General features: G+C 48.3%; 2 protein-coding genes across 6 annotated transcripts in view; both read right to left on the bottom strand.

Moving 5' to 3' along the window:
* The window catches only part of MPIG6B (megakaryocyte and platelet inhibitory receptor G6b), a 177,345-nt gene that overhangs the window by 46,718 nt on the left and 110,301 nt on the right, over positions 1–20,326 (bottom strand). The gene's annotated exons all lie outside the window — the stretch shown is intronic.
* DDAH2 (DDAH family member 2, ADMA-independent) overlaps positions 1–20,326 on the bottom strand; it is a 40,504-nt gene that overhangs the window by 12,636 nt on the left and 7,542 nt on the right. For 3 of the 4 annotated variants that reach the window (XM_081183306.1, XM_081183307.1, XM_081183304.1), the window contains exon 2: positions 3,285–3,593. In XM_081183306.1, the coding sequence (XP_081039432.1) occupies positions 3,285–3,590 (306 nt within the window). In that variant the 5' untranslated portion in view covers positions 3,591–3,593. Of the gene's footprint in view, positions 1–3,284; positions 3,594–3,960; positions 3,998–20,326 lie in introns of those variants that run through there. The other variant, XM_081183305.1, reaches the window with a different exon arrangement.

Genomic DNA, 20,326 nt, shown 5'->3' on the forward strand with positions numbered 1-20,326 from the left:
CCCAGGTTGCGGGAGCAACATTGCTGTATGCCAGAGATCCTGTACCCGTCCTTGCCTGGTTTCCTGCCTCGTGTCCTGCCTTGGCCCTGTCGGACTGACTCCTAGTGGAACCTTCAGAGTCTGGAGCGCGTTTCACGGGTTACCCCTGGGCCCAGCACACTATGACTGCATGTGTGCCTATTTTGCCAGGTTTGCACAGGATCCCACCGCTGTAAGATGTACAAAGGAGGTGACCAAAACACTACACTTAGAACAAACTCAAACAAATACTAAGCAAAGGAAAATCCCACCAAAATCTATCTCCTCAAGTACCCCAGGAGCTGGCCTCTAAAGCTTTGTGCAACCCCTGAACTGGAAGACCCGGTGAACTGGAGCACACATAAAACATTGACTGGGCTCCCCAGCATTACATCTACCAACATGAACCTCCTTCTTTATGTACAAAAAGTAAAAGGCACATGTTAGGTGCCGTCCCTACCATTAGGCAGAGAGAGGTGGCTAAGTGTTGGTGCTGACCTTTGAAGCCCTAAACGGCCTCGGTCCAGTATACCTGAAGGAGCGTCTCCACCCCAATTGTTCTGCCCAGACACTGAGGTCCAGCACCGAGGGCCTTCTGGCGGTTCCCTTGCTAAGAGAAGTGAGGTTGCAGGGAACCAGGCAGAGGGCCTTCTCAGTAGTGGCACCCACCCTGTGGAACGCCCTCCCAGCAGATGTCAAAGAGAAAAACAACTACCAGACTTTTAGAAGACATCTGAAGGCAGCCCTGTTTAGGGAAGCTTTTAATGTTTAATAGACTATTGTATTTTAAGATTCTTTTGGAAGCCGCCCAGAGTGGCTGTGGAAACCCAGCCAGATGGGTGGGGTATAACTAATAAATTATTATTATTAACTCTGGCAGCTGGTTTGGGGTGTCATGAAAGGGTAGATATCATTTTTAATTATTGCATTTTGACTCCCAGAGGTGCTTACAGGACTCCCTGACAAAATAACTCCCTGACTACTTTGCACCTCGATTTGATGGACAGGGCATGAGGGGAGAGGGGGAGAAAGAAGAGAAGGCATTTGCTAAATTGCCTCGGGCAGCGAAATGTCTTGGGCCAAGCCAACACTGTGTCAACATGATAATGTGTGTACAGAGTGGTCAGCCAACTGGATCTCTTGTGGTGCCTTTGCTTCGATAATTTCCAACTTGCACAAGAGCCTTTTTTAAGCTTGCTCCAAGGGAAACTCAGTACTTTTCACGTTCCTTTTATTTAAGCTGCAGAAAGGCGTTCTGTAAATGCTCCGAAGCCCTTTTCAAAGGGTTTCAAAAGGCCAACTCCGTTCCGCTGAGGGGTGGGGGTGGGGAAGGCATTCCATGCATGCTCAGAGACACCACAAATGAGTTGCTAGGAGGTTGTTGTTGTTTTTTAAAAAACAGAAACAAAATAAAGATGGCAGCATATGGCACGGAAGCAACAGTTAGACAGGGAGTTCATGGGTGAAGGTACCCCAAAACACTTATATTTATTTTAACTAAAAGCATAAGAAGAAAAACACAAGAGAGAGAGAGAAAGAGAGAGAGAGAATGAATCAACTTCTGTCTGGCAGTAATTAGCAGAGAGAGGCAAGGAAATGTGGACCCTTTAAGAGGTGCCAAATATTCTCCAGGGCTTGGGTGGAGTGTGTATGGACACACAATTCTATATTCAGCACACTGCACTGGAGCAGGGAGGTGGGTCATGAGAATGGCGGATGGCCGGGCGGGTGGGAATGAGGCACGATGCCAACTGCTGAGGCAATCGGCCAGGCGGCTTGCCTCAGCGCTCCGGGGACATGGGTGGGATTAGTCCCAGAGGTTCCTACAGAGGAACAGATGGGACCTGCGATTGACAGGGTTTAACTAACAGCTAGCTGGCGACCGGCTGCTCTCCCCCGCCCCCACCCTTTCGAAGGCAGCAAATCCACTAGGACAGGACTGGAACCTTAACAGGGCAATGCTGTGCATGTTTACTCAAGAGCAAGACTCACCCACACATGAGGCTGGCAAATGTATTTAAGGCAGCCGTTTGCCGCCTCACGGAAGCATGCTATGACAAACTTTGAGAACGCTCCCGACTTATCCCCGTGACCTTGTCACACCCTCAATAATGGCCTGTTAAAATTTTAAAAAGAAATAAAAACCAACCGTAGCAATCTGGCACCAGGACTGGGCTTATACTCAGGCATCAAAGGACTAGAGGTTAGTACAGTCATACCTCAGGTTACAGACGCTTCAGGTTGTGTTTTTTCGGGTTACGGGTGTGGGAATGTTCTGGGGTGCAGGAGAGGATATATTGTGGGATTATATCCTTATCCAACTTGTGCTAACAAGTTCCCAAAATATCAGCAGAGTTTATAGACATTCCCCTTTAAGTTCGCAACGGTAACGCTTGCACAGGTTCGCTAGAACCTCTATAATAATTACTCTGGTAATTTCCCCTTTGTTCCCTCTTAAAATACAAGACACAACACAGTCTTTATAAAAGTATAAAAGAGTTTACTCATGTTCTGTTCACAATATGATCCTAGAAGGCAGACAGGCTTAAAAAGGTTACATACATTTAGAATCTATCTTGTAGCAAGATAGTCCTTATCTCCTCTCTTGGCTGGGAGCCAAGAGAGCATCCTTGGATGTTTCCTCATCGAAGGAAGATGGCAGAGAGAGAGAGAGAGTGGCTGCCTGCCCTGTGCTTTTGTCATTACCTGCACAGGTGAGGCCAAACCCACCTCTGGTCACATGCGGAGTAAGTCCGTCCCCAGGAAGTTTACCTGCTTGCTGGACAGACATCCCTCCCCATGTTCTAACATGTACACTCTAGGAATGTTGTCATTGACTGCTCCTGTGTTTACATCCCACAACGGGCCGCCGAAACCCGGAAGTAACAGAACGGGTTACTTCCGGGTTTCGGCGGTCGCACATGCGCCAAAGCACTAAATCATGCTTTGCACATGCGCAGAAGCACCGAATTACAACCTGTGCATGCACAGACACGGGTTGCGAACGCTGCGGGTTGCGAACGTGCATCCCGCACGGATCACGTTCGCAACACAAGCGTCCACTGTAAATGCTCACTGCCAAGTTAGTAAATAGCCATTTCCTAGGATGCTTCAAAACTGCCTCCGGGCAACCAGGCAAGGACGTTTGGGGGGGAACGGGAGAAAAATAGCTCCCGGCAAATAAAAAGCGGAGATCGCAAGACGACTGGCAACCCTGGCAGGTTTATTTGCAAGGTGATTCAGCACAAACAAAATGAACAGCTTACCTCGTCCCGCCGCGATGGCACCCATGGCCGCGTGAGCAGCGCGGTGTCTCCCTGTATCACGGCCAGGTCCCCCACCAGCGTGGAGCAGGGGAGGCCCTCGTCCGCAGCCAGCTCAATGACCTGCAGCCCTAGCTTCTGGCGCAAGATGCCGGTGTAGACGCCGTACTGCCGGTGGGCCTTGGCCAGGTCGACAGGCTCAGCCCCGCCATCGGACGTGTCTGCCGCCGTCTCTGCCGTGCCGAAGGAGGAAGGGATGCAGCGGACAATGGCGTGCGTATACTTGCCAAAGGAGGAGACGCTGGCCATGGTCTGGAAGGGAGGAAGAGAGGGGTGAACCGTTGAGCTGGTTGGCAAGCTGCCCCTCTCGCTCAAGTCTGAGGGGCAATACAATGAATTGCCCCGGTCAGCTGTTGAGAACGAGGGAGAACCACTTCAGGCCCAGAAGAAACAGAGCTTGGATTTTTGTTGTTGCATTCATGTTGTTCCTCACTGAATCTCCACAACAACCCTGTGAAGTAGGTTAAACTGAGAGGCAGCAACTGGCCCAGGGTCACTCAGTGAGCTTTCTGGCCCAGTGGGGAATCGAACCTTGGTCTCCCAAATCCTAGTCCAACACACTAATCACTGCACGGAGAGTCACCATGTCAGGAAGCCAGGAAGTTCTGGGTTCAAATACCTGCTCGGTCACAAAGCTCACCAAACCTGTCATGCTGTCTCGGGCCTACCCACCTCACAGGGAGGGTCTCTCTATGCCCTGAGCTTTCTTAGGGGAGGAGCAGGGTATATACCCAGCTCTGCATGACTCAAACGCGCCTGTCATTCTAGGACGAGTGGTGGGGTCCAGTTAACAGTATTTCCCAGGAAATGTTAGGATACCATTTCTGAAGGCGTAAGATGGCCGCCAAACAGGTGCCATGGTGGTGGTGAGGGGGCAAAGGTTGGAAGTAGGGCTGGGCAATATCAGCTTTTCAACGTCGCTATGTATCGCCAGCCAAACATCGTGATATAATAATAATAATAATAATAATAATAATAATAATAATAATAATTCATTATTTATATCCCGCCCATCTGGCTGGGTTTCCCCAGCCACTCTGGGCGGCTTCCAACAGAATATTATAATACAATAGTCTATTAAACATTAAAAGCTTCCCTAAACAGGGCTGCCTGTTTACTGTTACTGACACATTGCAATGTTGAAAATCGGAGGGAGGAACAAGCTGCAGTGGTGGTTTCACGCTGAAGCCTTGCAAGGCCGGGGCCAACGCAGCTTGTTCCTCCCTCTGCGTGCCGGGTGCTGGCAGTGAAGGGACCCAGTTTCACTTGCAATATACTGCTGGGTGAAGGCACCATTGTGCTCTACTCCTCAAACCAGTCCTGGGCAATGTATCACAACATTGCCCAGGGCTACTCACTAGGTTAGTCTTAGGTGGGACTTTCTTCCAAATACCGTATTTTTCGCTCTATAGGACACACTTTTTCCCCTTCCCGGCTGGAGAGGTGACACGCAGCTATGGCAGGAGCCTCTCCGCTGCGCCTTTCCGCTGCTCCCTGACCTGCTCTTTAGGGCTGGTGGTGGGCTCCCCCCCCGCCAGCCCCAAAGAGCAGGTCGAAAGGAACCTGAAGCCTGGAGAGCGAGAGGGGTCAGTGCACACCGACCCCTCTCGCTCTCCAGGCTTCCAAGGTAGCCGCCTGAACGCACCTTAAACGGCACCTTGTTTTAGGGCGGGAAAACAAGAGGGGGAAAGTTCTCCCCTTCTCTGTGCAGCGCCTCCTGCTGCTTCATTGAAGGGGCACTGGGCAGAGAGGGAGAGAATTTTTTTTCTTGTTCTCCCCCCTCTAAAACAAAGTGCGTCCTATTGTCCGGTGCGTCCTATGGTGCGAAAAATATGGTAATTCACCTCTGAGCTATTCAATCATTCACTCGATCTCTTGCCCTTCACTATAAGGGTCCCAGGATGAGCGGAAACAGCAAAGGCAGCACAATGTAAAAACAAAATATAAACATCCAGCCATACACAACAACAACTGGGCTGCGGTGATGAGAGACACCCAGCCATGTACACACCCTATTATCAAAGGAAATGTTCTGGTTAATTGAAGAAAAGTGCTGGAATCGCAAACACAAATCCTAAGCAGCAGTCTTATCTTCATAACAACAACAATATTGATATGCCACTTAATGCCAAAATAGGCTTCTAAGCCGTATGTGAAGTGCAAACAGCAGATACACAAGCATGGAAGTAGGAACATTCATAATTAAAATGCATTCCTAATTAAAATACGCAATAAGACAGTCATGATTAAAAACAAAACAGCAATTAAAACAGGAGGTTCAGATCAAGAGATCGAGGGAGTGCGAGCGTAAACAGGTGTCTCTTCAAAAGCCAGCAGAATGCCAATACGGATGGAGCCTCTCGTACGCAGAGACAGACCCCTGGCCCTTCTAGTCTGCTGTTACTAGTCTATTCTTAGGGGATGTGGTGGTGCTGTGGTTTAAACCACTGAACCTCTTAGGTTTGCTAATCAGAAGGTTGGCAGTTCGAATCCTCATGACGGCGTGAGCTCCCGTTGCTCTGTCCCAGCTCCTGCCTACCTAGAAGTTCAAAAGCACGCCAGTGCAAGTAGATAAATAGGTACCGCTGTGGCGGGAAGGTAAACGGCATTTCTGTGCGCTCTGGCTTCCTTGCACCAGAAGCGGTTTAGTCATGCTGGCCACATGACCTGGAAAACTACCTGCAGACAAAGGCCAACTCCCTTGGCCTGAAAAGGAAGATGAGCGCTGCGCCTCATAGTTGGATTTGACTGAACTTAACCATCCAGGGGTCCTTTACCTATAGTCCATTCTTTAAAAGCAGAGACATCACCTTGCCGACAAAGGTCCATATAGTTAAAGCTATGGTTTTCCCAGTAGCGATATATGGAAGTGAGAGCTGGACCATAAAGAAGGCTGATCGCCGAAGAATTGATGCTTTTGAATTATGGTGTTGGAGGAGACTCTTGAGAGTCTCATGAACTGCAAGAAGATCAAACCTATCCATTCTGAAGGAAATCAGCCCTGAGTGCTCACTGGAAGGATAGATCCTGAAGCTGAGGCTCCAATACTTTGGCCACCTCATGAGAAGAGAAGACTCCCTGGAAAAGACCCTGATGTTGGGAAAGATGGAGGGCACAAGGAAAAGGGGACGACAGAGGACGAGATGGTTGGACAGTGTTCTCGAAGCTACCAGCATGAGTTTGACCAAACTGCGGTAGGCAGTGGAAGACAGGAGTGCCTGGCGTGCTCTGGTCCATGGGGTCACGAAGAGTCGGACACGACTAAACAACAACAATAGTCAATTCTATATCAATGGCCTACTGTTTGAGGTGCTTGGGATCAACCTATAACCTTCTGCAGGCCAAAGCATTGTCCTTCAAACCCTCCCCCCTTATCTTGTGATCCTGTAGGCAGCATTGATAAATGTGAGTTTAATGACATTGCTGTGGGCCACTCTGAACCCAAGGGATAATGGTGGGCTATGAATATAACAGAGACACTTGCATGTGTGTGTGCACACACACTTTGACTACCACTAAAGAAGCAGCTATCATCCCACAGAAAGGGGATGAGGGGGGTACCTATTACCCCAGGCTTCCCCAAAGACAGGGGGGGAATGTGTCCATTGCCCCATTCCTGACTGTGCAGAAAATGAAGCTAGGAATCTAGTTAAGGATTGCATCCCCCTGCACCCTTCTATTGGAGTGTGTGTGTGTGTGTGTGTGTGTTAAGTAGGTCCCAGATCAAAGGTTCTAAGGTTCCACCAGCTCCCGACTTCCTGGGAGGTTTCAAACAGTCTTCCAAAGGCCAATCAATAGCGCCAGAGGACAATAATAGATTCCACTCATCACCAAGCTGATTAGGTAATTGCTTCCAAAAGGAAGCCAATCAGCAAATCAATGCCCTGCGTTTGGGACTGGCCGCTGGGCTGTTGTTGTTGTTCATTGCACAAATCAGTCACGAGCTGAGCACTGAAGAGCCCAACATCTGGAACTCTTCAGCATTCTTCAGAGCACACACACAAAACCAAGGCGTACATTTTGACATGCACAAGGCTTGCGGAAATATGGTTCCAAGTACACAGATGCTGCCAGACGACATCTCTGGGGCGGAGCAGAAATATCCATAGGTCAAGGGGGCACCACTTCAGTGGGCTGCAGAGCTCTTTGCTGCAATTTATGCAAACGACCCAAACCGCAACAGTTCCATCCATTTCGCAGATTGCAAAGACCAGGCACGGAATGTTAACGTGAGTCGCTCCAGTTTGGTTTGCAAAGTTCAGAGCATGAGGGGCCTGATCTTTGCAAATTCCAGTACAAACTGACCTGATCCACAGTCCAGATTGGAATGCTGCTAACCTTTGGATTTTGCACGTCTCCGACTTTTGCAGCACATACCGGCATGTTACCCAAATGTGTGTTTTAGGATCAAATCTGTTTAGAAAGGTGTGCTTTGAGCGAAAATATTTAAATACACTCCCCCCCCCCTGCAGATTTTCCATACTGACATTTGCAAACTGTTGCAGAAATGGGGTGGACCTATACGTGGATTGATACAAACCCGAAACAGACTGACCCATCCATTCCTGTGTGTTATGTGTGCCTCCACATCCCATCAATTGAGTTTTCAACCACCTACCCTAGGGAGGTGGGTGGTGCTGTGGGTTAAACCACAGAGCCTAGGACTTGCCGATCAGAAGGTCGGCGGTTCGAATCCCTGCGACGGGGTGAGCTCCCATTGCTCGGTCCCTGCTCCTGCCAACCTAGCAGTTCAAAAGCACGTCAAAGTGCAAGTAGATAAATAGGTACCGCTCCGGCGGGAAGGTAAACGGCGTTTCCGTGTGCTGCTCTAGTTTGCCAGAAGCGGCTTAATCATGCTGGCCACATGACCCAGAAGCTGTACGCCGGCTCCCTCGGCCAATAAAGCGAGATGAGCGCCACAACCCCAGAGTCGGCCACGACTGGACCTAATGGTCAGGGGTCCCTTTACCTTTACCACCTACCCTGGATTTCAGAGTTTCCTCATTTTCTTTCCAAAGTGGGCCAATGCATCAGAAATCCTCAACTGTTCAATTCCCAAACGGTATACAAAGCCCTGAGTGTGGGCAAGAACGCCCCACGCACAGCTTTCAGTTCCACATCTTCTCTAGTCTTCTATATTAGGGGAAGGCGGACTATGGGCTTTTGGGATCTAGTGGAAACCTGTGATCCATCAACAAGAGTGTGCAGAGGAGGGCAACCAAGATAATACAAGAGTCTGGAAACCAAGCCTTATGAGGAGCGGTTGAAGGAGCTGGGAATGTTTCGCCTGGGAAAGAGGAAACTGAGAGGAGATAGCTGACAATGGCTATCCCATCTCAAGGGTTGTCCCATGGAAGATGGAGCAAAGTAAGCTCTGTGAGTTTGTGGAAATGGCAAAATTGACGGAAATCATTAGAGGCCATTCAAATCAGGGAATAATTAAAGAGTGGGATGGAGTGAAGGAATACATGGAAAAAATATGGTTCTGGAACTGGAATATTAATAGATAATGTGTAAAACATACAGGGGTAAGCAAGGAAATAGTCAATTGAATAATTATTAAATTACAACAACACAACAAGATGGAAGAAGTAAAATAAAAAAATATTGAGATCACACATGGGTGAAGGGGAGTGGGGGGTATAGGGGAATTTATAAAAAAAATAATATAATATTTCTAGTTGTGTTGCATTTATATACAGCAAAAGGAAGTCTATAGCAATTAGGTATATTTTAATTTCGTCAACTATGTAATAGGCTTATGTTACAAAACGAATATGGATTTTGAATTTGATGTTTGTAATTCTTTTTTGGTTTTGGAATAAAAACAAAACAAAACTCACTTCCACAATCATAAAAAAGGGAGATGGAGCAAGCTTGTTTTCTCCTGCCCTGGAGGGGAAGACTCGAACCAGTGGATTCAAGTTACAAGAAAGGAGATTCTGATTAAAACATCAGGAAAAACTAAGAGCTGTTTGACAGTGGAGCTCTCTGCCTCGGCAGGTTGTGGACTCTTCACTGGAGGTTTTCAAGCAAAGCTTGGGTGGCCATCTGTCATGGGTGCTTTAGCTGAGATACCTCCATTGAAGGGGGTTGGACTAGATGACCCTAGAGGTCCCTTCCAGCTATACAGTTCTATGGTTCCGTACACCTTCTCTGGTAGTAAGACAAGCATCACAGGCAGCAGCTGGGTGGAGACACCTCCCTTCTCTGTGTGATTATGGCGGTGGTGGTGCTTTATTTTTTTTACAGTGGTACCTCAGGTTAAGAACTTAATTCGTTCTGGAGGTCCGTTCTTAACCTGAAACCGTTCTTAACCTGAGGTACCACTTTAGCTAATGGGGCCTCCCGCTGCCGCCACGCAATTACTGTTCTCATCCTGAGGTAAAGTTCTTAACCCGAGGTACTATTTCTGGGTTAGCGGAGTCTATAACCTGAAGCATCTGTAACCTGAAGTGTCTGTAACCCGAGGTACCACTCTATTTGGAATTTATCTACTCCCCTTCTGCACACCGCCTACCTTTTTTTTAATAAAAATAAAAATATTTCAATAAAAAGCCTGCCTCCCTGGCAGGTGCTATTCCAGCCCGGCCTTCTGCCATTATTAATAAGGGGAAATAGGGATATAGCGCAGGTGACAAGCACAACCAACCAGCCTCCAGAGGGAAAAGCAGGACTCATATGGCAGGACTCTAATTGGCCCATTCTGGACGGAAACATCCTAGGCAACCGCCTGGTCAGGTGTAGTGGCTGATGTGAGCTGCAATAAGCCAGCTCCCCACCTATTTATAAAACCAACTTATAAAAATGTGGGTCTGTGTGTTTGCATATGCACTCTCTCTCTCTCTCTCTCTCTCTCTCTCTCTCTCTCTCTCTCTCTTTATATAGATCGTGGAAGCGTGCAAGAAAACTGTTGAAACATAGGTAATTGATTTGCAATTGAATTGCTATTTGATGTAATTAATTTGTATTTGAATTGGTATTGCTATTTGGTGTGAATATAATATGGCGCATACGGGTTGAGAACTTAATTCGTTCTGGAGGTCCGTTCTTAACCTGAAACTGTTCTTAACCTGAGGTACCACTTTAGCTAATGGGGCCTCCTGCTGCTGCTGCGCCGCCAGAGCACGATTTCTGTTCTCATCCTGAAGCAAAGTTCTTAACCCGAGGTACTATTTCTGGGTTAGCGGAGTCTGTAACCTGAAGCGTTTTTAACCTGAAGCGTCTGTAACCCGAGGTACCACTGTATTGGATTTTTGTAATTGAAAATTAATAAAATCACCAGTATTTTAAAAAACAAACAAACAAACAAACAACCATATTTTAAAAGAACCCAGAACAAATGAACAACACGGAAACAAATCAATTCTCTAAAAACAGAAGCACCATCAACAGGCGGACAAAGCTACCAACGGCTACTACTAGCCACACTGACTATGTTTCACCTCCATTTCTCATGCCCCGGGAAAGGTCACTTTCAGTGCCGCTAAACAGGGTGGTTTGACTTCACCCCCCAGAGCAGGGGTAGGCAACCTTAGCCCCGTGGGCCGGATCCAGCCCAATCACCTTCTCAATGTGGCCTGCGGACGGTCCGGGAATCAGCCTGTTTTTACATGAGTAGAATGTGTCCTTTTATTTAAAATGCATCTCTGGGTTATTTGTGGGGCATAGGAATTTGTTCTCTCTTTTCCCAAAAAATATAGTCTGCCCCCTCCCCCCAAGGTCTGAGGGACGGTGGACCGGCCCCCTGCTGAAAAAGGTTGCTGCCCCCCTGCCCCAGAGGCACACTCCATTGCTTCTCGAGACAGACGGGGCCCAACCACCTCCACTGCCAAAGAGCAGCATGAATGTGAATGCCCGTTGCGGAGATTGGCAAGCAGGGGGGAGAAACTGGCTTGCAGGGGGGCACCCAGTTGGCCGCTAAGAGAACAGGCTGCTGGACCAGAAGGGCTCGCCTTACATTCTCCCTCAAGTAGTAGATAGGTAGCCGTGTTGGTCTGCCATAGTCAAAATAAAAAAATTCCTTCCAGTAGCACCTTAAAGACCAACTAAGTTAGTTCTTGGTATGAGCTTTCGTGTGCATGCACACTTCTTCAGATACACTGGTGAGGTTGATGGACTTCCATTTCATACGGCTCAATGTGGTGCCTTCCATGGTTCCAGTAGTAGATAGGTAGCCGTGTTGGTCTGCCATAGTCAAAATAAAAAAATTCCTTCCAGTAGCACCTTAAAGACCAACTAAGTTAGTTCTTGGTATGAGCTTTCGTGTGCATGCACACTTCTTCAGTGTATCTGAAGAAGTGTGCATGCACACGAAAGCTCATACCAAGAACTAACTTAGTTGGTCTTTAAGGTGCTACTGGAAGGAATTTTTTTATTCTCCCTCAAGGTGTCTTAACGTTTTTATTCACAGATGGCCTCCTCTCCCCAAAACGTAGCTGGTCGGTTTCCTCCCATCCCAGAAGTCCCATCATCTAGAGCAGCAGTTCTCAACCTAAGGGTCCCCAGATGCTGTTGGACTACAACTCCCATCACCCCTAGCTAGCAAGGCCAGAGCTCAGGGATGATGGGAGTTGTAGTCCAACAACATCCGGGGACCCACAGGTTGAGAGCCGCTGATCTAGTGAGTCTGGTAATCCTTGCTTACAGGTCTGCTCGGTTCCATGGTGAACTTCCAGCTGTTTTCCAAAATAGAAGCGCAACATGGTGTTCTCCAAAAAGAAGAAAGAGAAGGTTCTTGTTATTGTCTGTGGTGGTCTTGTAGTAAGGTGAAAGCTTACTGGGGAATGATATATAATGAAATGAAAAGGATGTTTAAAATAGCGTATTTTTCCGTGTGTAAGATGCCCCTGTGTATAAGACGCCCCCTATTTTGGGGGGCTCAAAATTAAGAAAATGCACTATGCAATTCTTTGGCGATCACTCATAGCTGAGTAAGATTGTATTCCATAAACACGGTTTTTAAAATGAGTTCGTAGGTGACTGTGGAGGCCAATTCTGGACCCAAACGTCCTTCCACAGTGGGGACATTGGTTTCCAGGCAGGAGTTGATCACGGTGAGGGTTTGCCAAACCTGCCTTCCTCTTAGCACGTTTCTCCCTTGCGTCCTGAGTTGGAGTGTCTTCAAAGCCCACGACACCTTTGGTAGAATCATAGAATCATAGAGTTGGAAGAGACCACAAGGGCCATCGAGTCCAACCCCCTGCCAAGCAGGAAACACCATCAGAGCACTCCTGACATATGGTTGTCAAGCCTCTGCTTAAAGACTTCCAAAGAAGGAGACTCCACCACACTCCTTGGCAGCAAATTCCACTGTCGAACAGCTCTTACTGTCAGGAAGTTCTTCCTAATGTTTAGGTGGAATCTTCTTTCTTGTAGTTTGCATCCATTGCTCCGTGTCCGCTTCTCTGGAGCAGGCTGTTCTCCTGTGTATAAGACCACCCCTTATTTTAAACGTCAAAAATTTAGGAGGAAATGTAGTCTTATACATGGAAAAACACAATAACTTTCATTTAAAAAATCAAAAGCCTTCCTTTTGGGAATTATAGGGACAGAACAACCTAAACTGTATAGAAATTTATTCATGTATGCTACTACAGCAGCAAGAATGTTACTTGCCCAAAAATGGAAAAAAGAAGAAGTTCCAGCTGTTTTCCAAAACAGAAGCACAACATGGTGCTCTCCGAAAAGGAATTTCCATTTCTGCACTAGAAAATAAAAAATTAATAGCTGGCTCGACAGGGATTAAGCTGATGTCACACATATTTCTTCAAGGCAGTGACACCCTGCCTCATCTGCCTGAACTCCACTCCTCATCATGTCCCAATTCCTGCTCCACTTCATGGCGACCCAACATGGCAACCCAACTATATACAGTGGCACCTCGGGTTAAGAACTTAATTTGTTCCGGAGGTCCGTTCTTAACCTGAAGCTGTTCTTAACCTGAGGTACCACTTTAGCTAATGGGACCTCCCGCTGCTGCCGCCGCCGCACAATTTCTGTTCTCATCCTGAGGTAAAGTTCTTAACCTGAGGTACTATTTCTGGTTTAGCGGAGTCTGTAACCTGAAGCGTCTGTAACCCGAGGTACCACTGTATTTACATAAGTGGAGGAGATGCTACAATCCTATATATACTCAGCGGAACTTGCCTCTGAGTAAGCATGCACAGGTTTTCATGTAATTACAGTATTTATTGGAGCACTTCTGTCCTACCTTTCTAAGGCAGAAGGAAATTCAAGGAGGCTTTCGAATGGGGATGTCATAAATAATAACCTCCCTTTCTGATGTTCAGCGGCGAGTGTCATAGCCATCCATGCACAAGAGGTATCAGCAAGAGGTACTATTCTGTTCTGCTTTTATTCATATGCAAACCACGTGCAATATGAAGAGCAGGATACAAATGCTTTGAAAGAACCAATAAATTAAACCCACGGTTTGCAAATGTAACCCCCCTGCAAAAAGGGGGGGGAGGAGTTGTGGGGAGCATAAGCTAGAGAATATCAATTGATGGTTTGGCGGGTGGGGGACAGAAAATCAGGAGGAAACGAAGAAGTGAACAGAGTACAGTGGTGCCCCGCAAGACGAATGCCTCGCAAGACGGAAAACTTGCTAGACGAAAGAGTTTTCCGTTTTGGAGGTGCTTCGCAAAACGAATCTCCTATGGGCTTGCTTCGCAAGACGACAATGTCTTGCAAGTTCCTGCTGTTTTTTCCCCCTTCCCCCCCTTTTTCTAAGCCGCTAAGCCGCTTATCAGCTGATCCGATCAGCAGATAAGCCGCTAAAAGCCGCTAAAAGCAGCTAATAGCACTAATCCGCTAATCCGTCAATGGGCTTGCTTCGCAAGACGAAAAAACCGCTAGACGAAGAGAATCACAGAACGGATTCTTTTCGTCTTGCGAGACACCACTGTATTCTGTGAGGGGCCACTCTAAACTGCTACGTTTTGTTACAGGTCCTGCTTATAGAAGTAATAATAGTAGCATTTTTAAAAACAACAACAACAACAACAACAAACTACTACAGTCATGCGGGAGGCATGTTCGCAACTCGCAGCATTCATAGCCTGAAGCACTGTATTTTCGCACGTGTGTGACGCGATTCAGTGCTTCTGTGCATGCGCGTGACGTCATAACTCATTCCGGTACTTCTGGTTTCGGCGCGGTCTGCAACCCGAAAACGCGCAACCCGCAGTGTTCGTAACCCGAGGTATGACTGTATTATTAAAGGTAAAGGGACCCCTGACCATTAGGTCCAGTCATGACCGACTCTGGGGTTGCGGCGCTCATCTCACTTTATTGGCCGAGGGAGCCAGCGTACAGCTTCTGGGTCATGTGGCAGCATGACTAAGCTGTTTCTGGTGAACCAGAGCAGCGCACAGAAACGCCGTTTACCTTCCTGCCAGAGTGGTACCTATTTATCTACTTGCACTTTGACGTGCTTTCGAACTGCTAGGTTGGCAGGAGCAGGGACTGAGCAACGGGAGCTCACCCCATCGTGGGGATTCGAATTGCCGACCTTCTGATCGGCAAGCCCTAGGCTCTGTGGTTTAACCCACAGAGCCACCCGCGTCCCGACTGTATTATTACCAGTAGACAGATCCCTGTCCCCAAGGAACTTACAATCTAAAACAGGCAATGTGGAAGGCAACAAAGTAGGGAGTGGCGAACCTCAGGACCAGGGGCCAAGTGGACCTTCAGGCTTTCCATCTGGCCCCCAGCACTTTCCCCAAGGCATCATGCCCCTCACCAGCCCTGCCTACACTTTCTTCTCCAGTCCTTCTGCCTGGCTGCAATGTGGCCTTCAATCCAGAGAGTGACCTTTACTTGCCTGAATGGGTGCATGTGTGTGTGTGTGCGTCAAAACATCTTACCTGTGTGGCTGGAATGTAGCTTATAGTAGGAATGGAAGACGAGCCAGTGTCCTCTCCACAAAATTGCCTCTAGCCCCACCAATTCCTAGCATGGAAAACCCAGGTTTCCCTAGTTGAAATTCGGGGGGTGGGGGGTTTCTCCCTCCCTGCAACAGAAGCGTGAGGAAGGAGGAACAACAACAAGGAACCCCAATTTGCCCTTAAAAATAAAATGTGGTATCCAACGTTAACCCTACTCAGAGTGCACTAATTTAAGTTCATGAGCACAACTGAAGTTATTGATTTCAGTGGGTCTAACTCTGAGTAGAACCTGGCTGGATGCTACCCATATTCTCTCTCACCAAATGGCAAAGTTCTGTCCATAACATTCAGTTGCACATAATAATAATAATTTATTATTTATACCCCGCCCATCTGTCTGGGTTTCCCCAGCCACTCTGGGCGGCTTCCAACTGAATATTAAAAATTGTTCTCTGTTCAGTTGGGGAATCTTTCTTTTGTCAGCACCAACACTTTGAATTGTGCTCGGAAACGTACTGGGAGTCAATGCAGATCTCTCAGGTGTTATGTGGTCCTGGCGGCCGCCCCCAGTCCCCAGTCTAGCTGCTGCATTCTGGATTAATTGCAGTTTCCGGGTCACCTTCAAAGGTAGCCCCACCTAGAGTGCATTGCAGTAGTCCTAGCGGAAGATAACTAGAGCATGCACCACTCTGGCGAGACAGACTGCGGGCAGGTAGGGTCTCAGCCTGCGTACCAGATGGAGCTGGTAAACAGCTGCCCTGGACACAGAATTGACCTGTGCCTCCATGGACAGCTGTGAGTCCAGAATGACTCCCAGGCTGTGCACCTGGTCCTTCAGAGGCACAGTTACCCCATTCAGGACCAGGGAATCCTCCACACCCGCCCGCCTCCTGTCCCCCAAGAACAGTACTTCTGTCTTGTCAGGATTCAACCTCAATCTGTTAGCCGCCATCCATCCTCCAACCGCCTCCAGGCACTCACACAGGACCTTCACCGCCTTCACTGGTTCTGATTTAAAAGAGAGGTAGAGCTAACTATGACAGGAATCTGTAGGGAATCTGTAGTCAGGTTGCGCAAGAACGGAATCTGGTGCACGAATCTGCCACGAAAAGCCTCATCTGTCTCAGTTTCTTTTTTCCTTAAGAGAAAGCTTCTTCCCTTTGATCAGAGCCAGCTCTACATTTGAGGGAACACTTGATAAAGTACCCCACAAGCATGCACCCCATTGTGTCACCAAAAACCCCCTGGAGGAACTAGAGAGGCGTACCCCAATAAGCACTGGCGTCCCCCAGGTCTAGGATCAGTTTCTTGCTTGCCTTTGGATGAAGGCTAGAAGGGGAAATGCGAGAATGAAACAAGCATGGGTTGCTCCACCCACCTTGGCTTCTGGCCCCTCCCACTACTGGCATGCGGCCCCTGGCAGGTCACCCAAAAAGGAATGCGTCCCTCTGGCTGGAAAAGCATAGCTCAGTCTGCAGAGCATGAGACTCTTGATCTCTGGGTCTTGGATTCAAGTCCTACGTTGGGCAAAAGGTTGGACCAGACAACGCTCATCGTCCTTTCCAACCCTACAATTCTGTACTTCTAACCCCTGCTATACTGTGTTATTGCTTTAGCATTCCACAGCCCTGTTTGGTCCTCCCAAGTTTTCCATCCTTCTTTATTTCAGTCCCACCTTCCCGTGAACCCCATTGCACAGATGGCGGTTATGGACCAGAGGCCCGTTTGCTGTTAATCTCAAGAGATTGGAGAGGGGAGGAAGCAGACTGAGCGAGCCGGCCTCCCGATGTTAACACAACCCTTATCTCGGGCGGCTCATTCCGGTCGAAATGCAGCAACAAACAGCGCTTCCTTTGTTGCTAGAGTTGTTTTGGCCAAGAAGCGGTTCTCAGCAGGAAAAGGGGAGGGTGAGGAACCCCCTGCCTCACCCAGAAATCCCCACATATACACACACACAGAGGGAGACACTTTCCTCCTCACGGGCTGGGACAGCGAAGTCGCCAGCCGAGGTCAGCGAGGGTCACTAATGGAGGCCAGTCTTGCAGCTGGGGGCGTTTAGCCAAAGGAAACCAGGACCCCACAGGGGAAGGCCTTGCAAGCCAAGGGGAGCAGCCAGGATGCGCTAAGGCGGAAAAAATGCAACACATGTTTCTGTTTAAATTCATGTCGGAGGGATAAAGGGGAGGGGGGAGAAAAGACAAGAGAGAGGCAGAGGGAAAGGGAAACAATGGGATTTGCAAGCAGCAGAAATACCCAGAAGGTGGTCTCGAGGGCCTCCGCCTTCTCCTCAGCCACCACACGCCCAAACCCCACAAGCAAAAGCAAAACGAACTCTCCAGGCTCCTTGGGGCAACTGCTCTAGGGGAATATTTGTGCAGCAGGCACAGGAAATAGTTTTCTCCTTTGCAAAAGGGATACTCTCTTTCCTGTGGGCAAACAACCAGAAAGCAGGCCTTTGGGGTTGCTGGGACACTCTTCCAGCAGAGATTCAGGCATTTAATTTTCGGGTATCCCTCAAGGAGGTTTCCATGCTGTGCCTGCGCAATTATTCGGACCATTGTTGAGAAGCAAGTCCAGTCCCTTTGATGATTCCTCCGTACTGCTTTTGATGACATCTGTGATGTTTGCAGGAAGCTGCCAAGCCTGGCTCAGTCCACCTGGGTCTTCTGTTACGAAGGGAGTGGCTCACCAGAGTTTCAGACAGGGAGTCTTTTCCCTGCCCTATCAGGAGACGCCGGAAGCCAAGCACTGATGCCTTCTGGATGCAAAGCAGTTGCTCTGCACTCATCTACGCCTTTCCAGTAGTTTTCTGTTGTCCCAAAGCGTAGGATCCAAACCGACAAGAGTCAAATGATAGCTCCAACTAAATGCTGGGAAAACCATTCTGATGGCACGAGCAGACTCTCCTTCACTGGAGATATTTAAGCAGAGATTGGATGGCATAGAAATAAACTGAGCAGGGCCACCGCATATTTAAAACACTACGATACCACTTTAAACTGTCATGGCTTCCTCCAAAGAATTTTGGGAGCTGTACTCTGTCAAGAAGGGATGCGGGTGGCGTTGTGGGTTAAACCACAGAGCCTAGGACTTGCCAATCAGAAGGTCGGCGGTTCAAATCCCTGCAACGGGGTGAGCTCCCGTTGCTTGGTCCCAGCTCCTGCCAACCTAGCAGTTTGAAAGCACATCAAATTGCAAGTAGATAAATAGGTACCGCTCCGGCGGGAAGGTAAACGGCGTTTCCGTGCGCTGCTCTGGTTCGCCAGAAGCGGCTTAGTCATGCTGGCCACATGACCCAGAAGCTGTACGCCGGCTCCCTTGGCCAGTAAAGCGAGATGAGCGCCACAACCCCAGTCGGTCACGAGTGGACCTAATGGTCAGGGGTCCCTTTACCTTTACTTTGTCAAGGGAGCGGAGAGTTGCAAGAAGACCTCTGTTCCCCTCACAGAGCCACAATTGGCAGAGTGGTTTAACAGTCCAATCCCTCTTCCCAGGGAACTCTGGGAATTGCAGCTCCAGGTGAGGAATAGGGTTCTCCAAGCAACCCGGAGAATCCTTCATAAACTACAGCTCTCAGGATTCTTTGGGAGTAGCCACGATTCTTAAGGCAGAGCTGTAAATGTATAGATGTGGGCAAGCTGAATCTGTCAAGATTCCCTCCTCCAACACAGCAGCCGTGCCCTTCTTGGTGTTTGTTGACTCTACACACAAAAAGCAGCAGGGCAGCGGCATGTCGATCAAAAATTAAGCAGGTCTCATGTTACAGTTCCTGAAAAATAATACAATATGCTTGAGAGGCTGTGAGTCACAGTGATGCGAATGCCAGACTAGGCCCAGGGATATTCCAGGGTCAAATCGCTGCTCATTTTGGAAGCTCCCCGGATGTCATTGAGCCATTAACACACCCAAGAGGTTTGGTGCTAAAACCAGAGGTGGCAGAAGCTATGCTCTTCACATTGAGCTCCCTGGAAGAAAGGCAGGATAAAAATTCAGCCACTGTTCTAGCAACAGCAATAAATCTGTTGCAATATAAATTAGCATTCTGTTTGGATGCAAGAAAAGCCAAACTGAAAGAACCACCAAACCTATGTTTACTCAGACATATGTTGAATGACAAAACTAGACAGCATCTTAAAAAGCAGAGACATCACCTTGCCAACAAAGGTCCGTATAGTTAAAACTATGGTTTTCCCAGTAGTGATGTATGGAAGTGAGAGCTGGACCATAAAGAAGGCTGATCGCCAAAGAATTGATGCTTTTGAATTATGGTGTTGGAGGAGACTCTTGAGAGTCCCATGGACTGCAAGAAGATCAAACCTATCCATTCTGAAGGAAATCAGCCCTGAGTGCTCACTGGAAGGACAGATCCTGAAGCTGAGGCTCCAATACTTTGGCCACCTCATGAGAAGAGAAGACTCCCTGGAAAAGACCCTGATGTTGGGAAAGATGGAGGGCACAAGGAGAAGGGGACAACAGAGGACAAGATGGTTGGACAGTGTTCTCGAAGCTGCAAACATGAGTTTGACGAAACTGCGGGAAGCAGTGGAAGACAGGAGTGCCTGGCGTACTCTGGTCCATGGGGTCACAAAGAGACAGACACGACTAAACAACAACAACAACATGTTGAATGGAAGTTATTCCCCACATTACCTGCGGGCAGGGGCTGGACTGGAGTCCAAATTTGGTTGCTGGCGCAACTGGGAGTCCTAAAAGCCAAATGCCCAAGGTGATGTGCTACTCCAAAGGGTCGGCAGCAGGACAGATGTTCAGCCCCCCTCCCTCTCTTTTCCCTGATGCGGTAAGATGAGATGGAAAGAACAGGGGGTCTTCAATCTCAGTCTCTCCTTGCTGACCAAATGAAATACAGTCGTACTTGGTTTGCAAATGCCTTGGTACTCAAACATTTTGGCTTCCGAACGCCACAAACCTGGAAGTGAGTGCTCCGGTTTGCAAACGTTCTTTGGAACATGAACGTCTCGTGTGGCTTCCAATTGGCTGCAGAAGCTTCCTGCAGCCAATCAGAAGCCGCATCTTAGTTTCTGAACGTTTTGGGGGAAAGTGACTGCAGTATAGTGGTACCTCGAAAGTCGAACA

The sequence above is a fragment of the Podarcis bocagei genome (assembly GCF_964188305.1).
Source record: "Podarcis bocagei genome assembly, chromosome: 2".
Taxonomy (NCBI): Eukaryota; Metazoa; Chordata; class Lepidosauria; order Squamata; family Lacertidae; genus Podarcis; species Podarcis bocagei.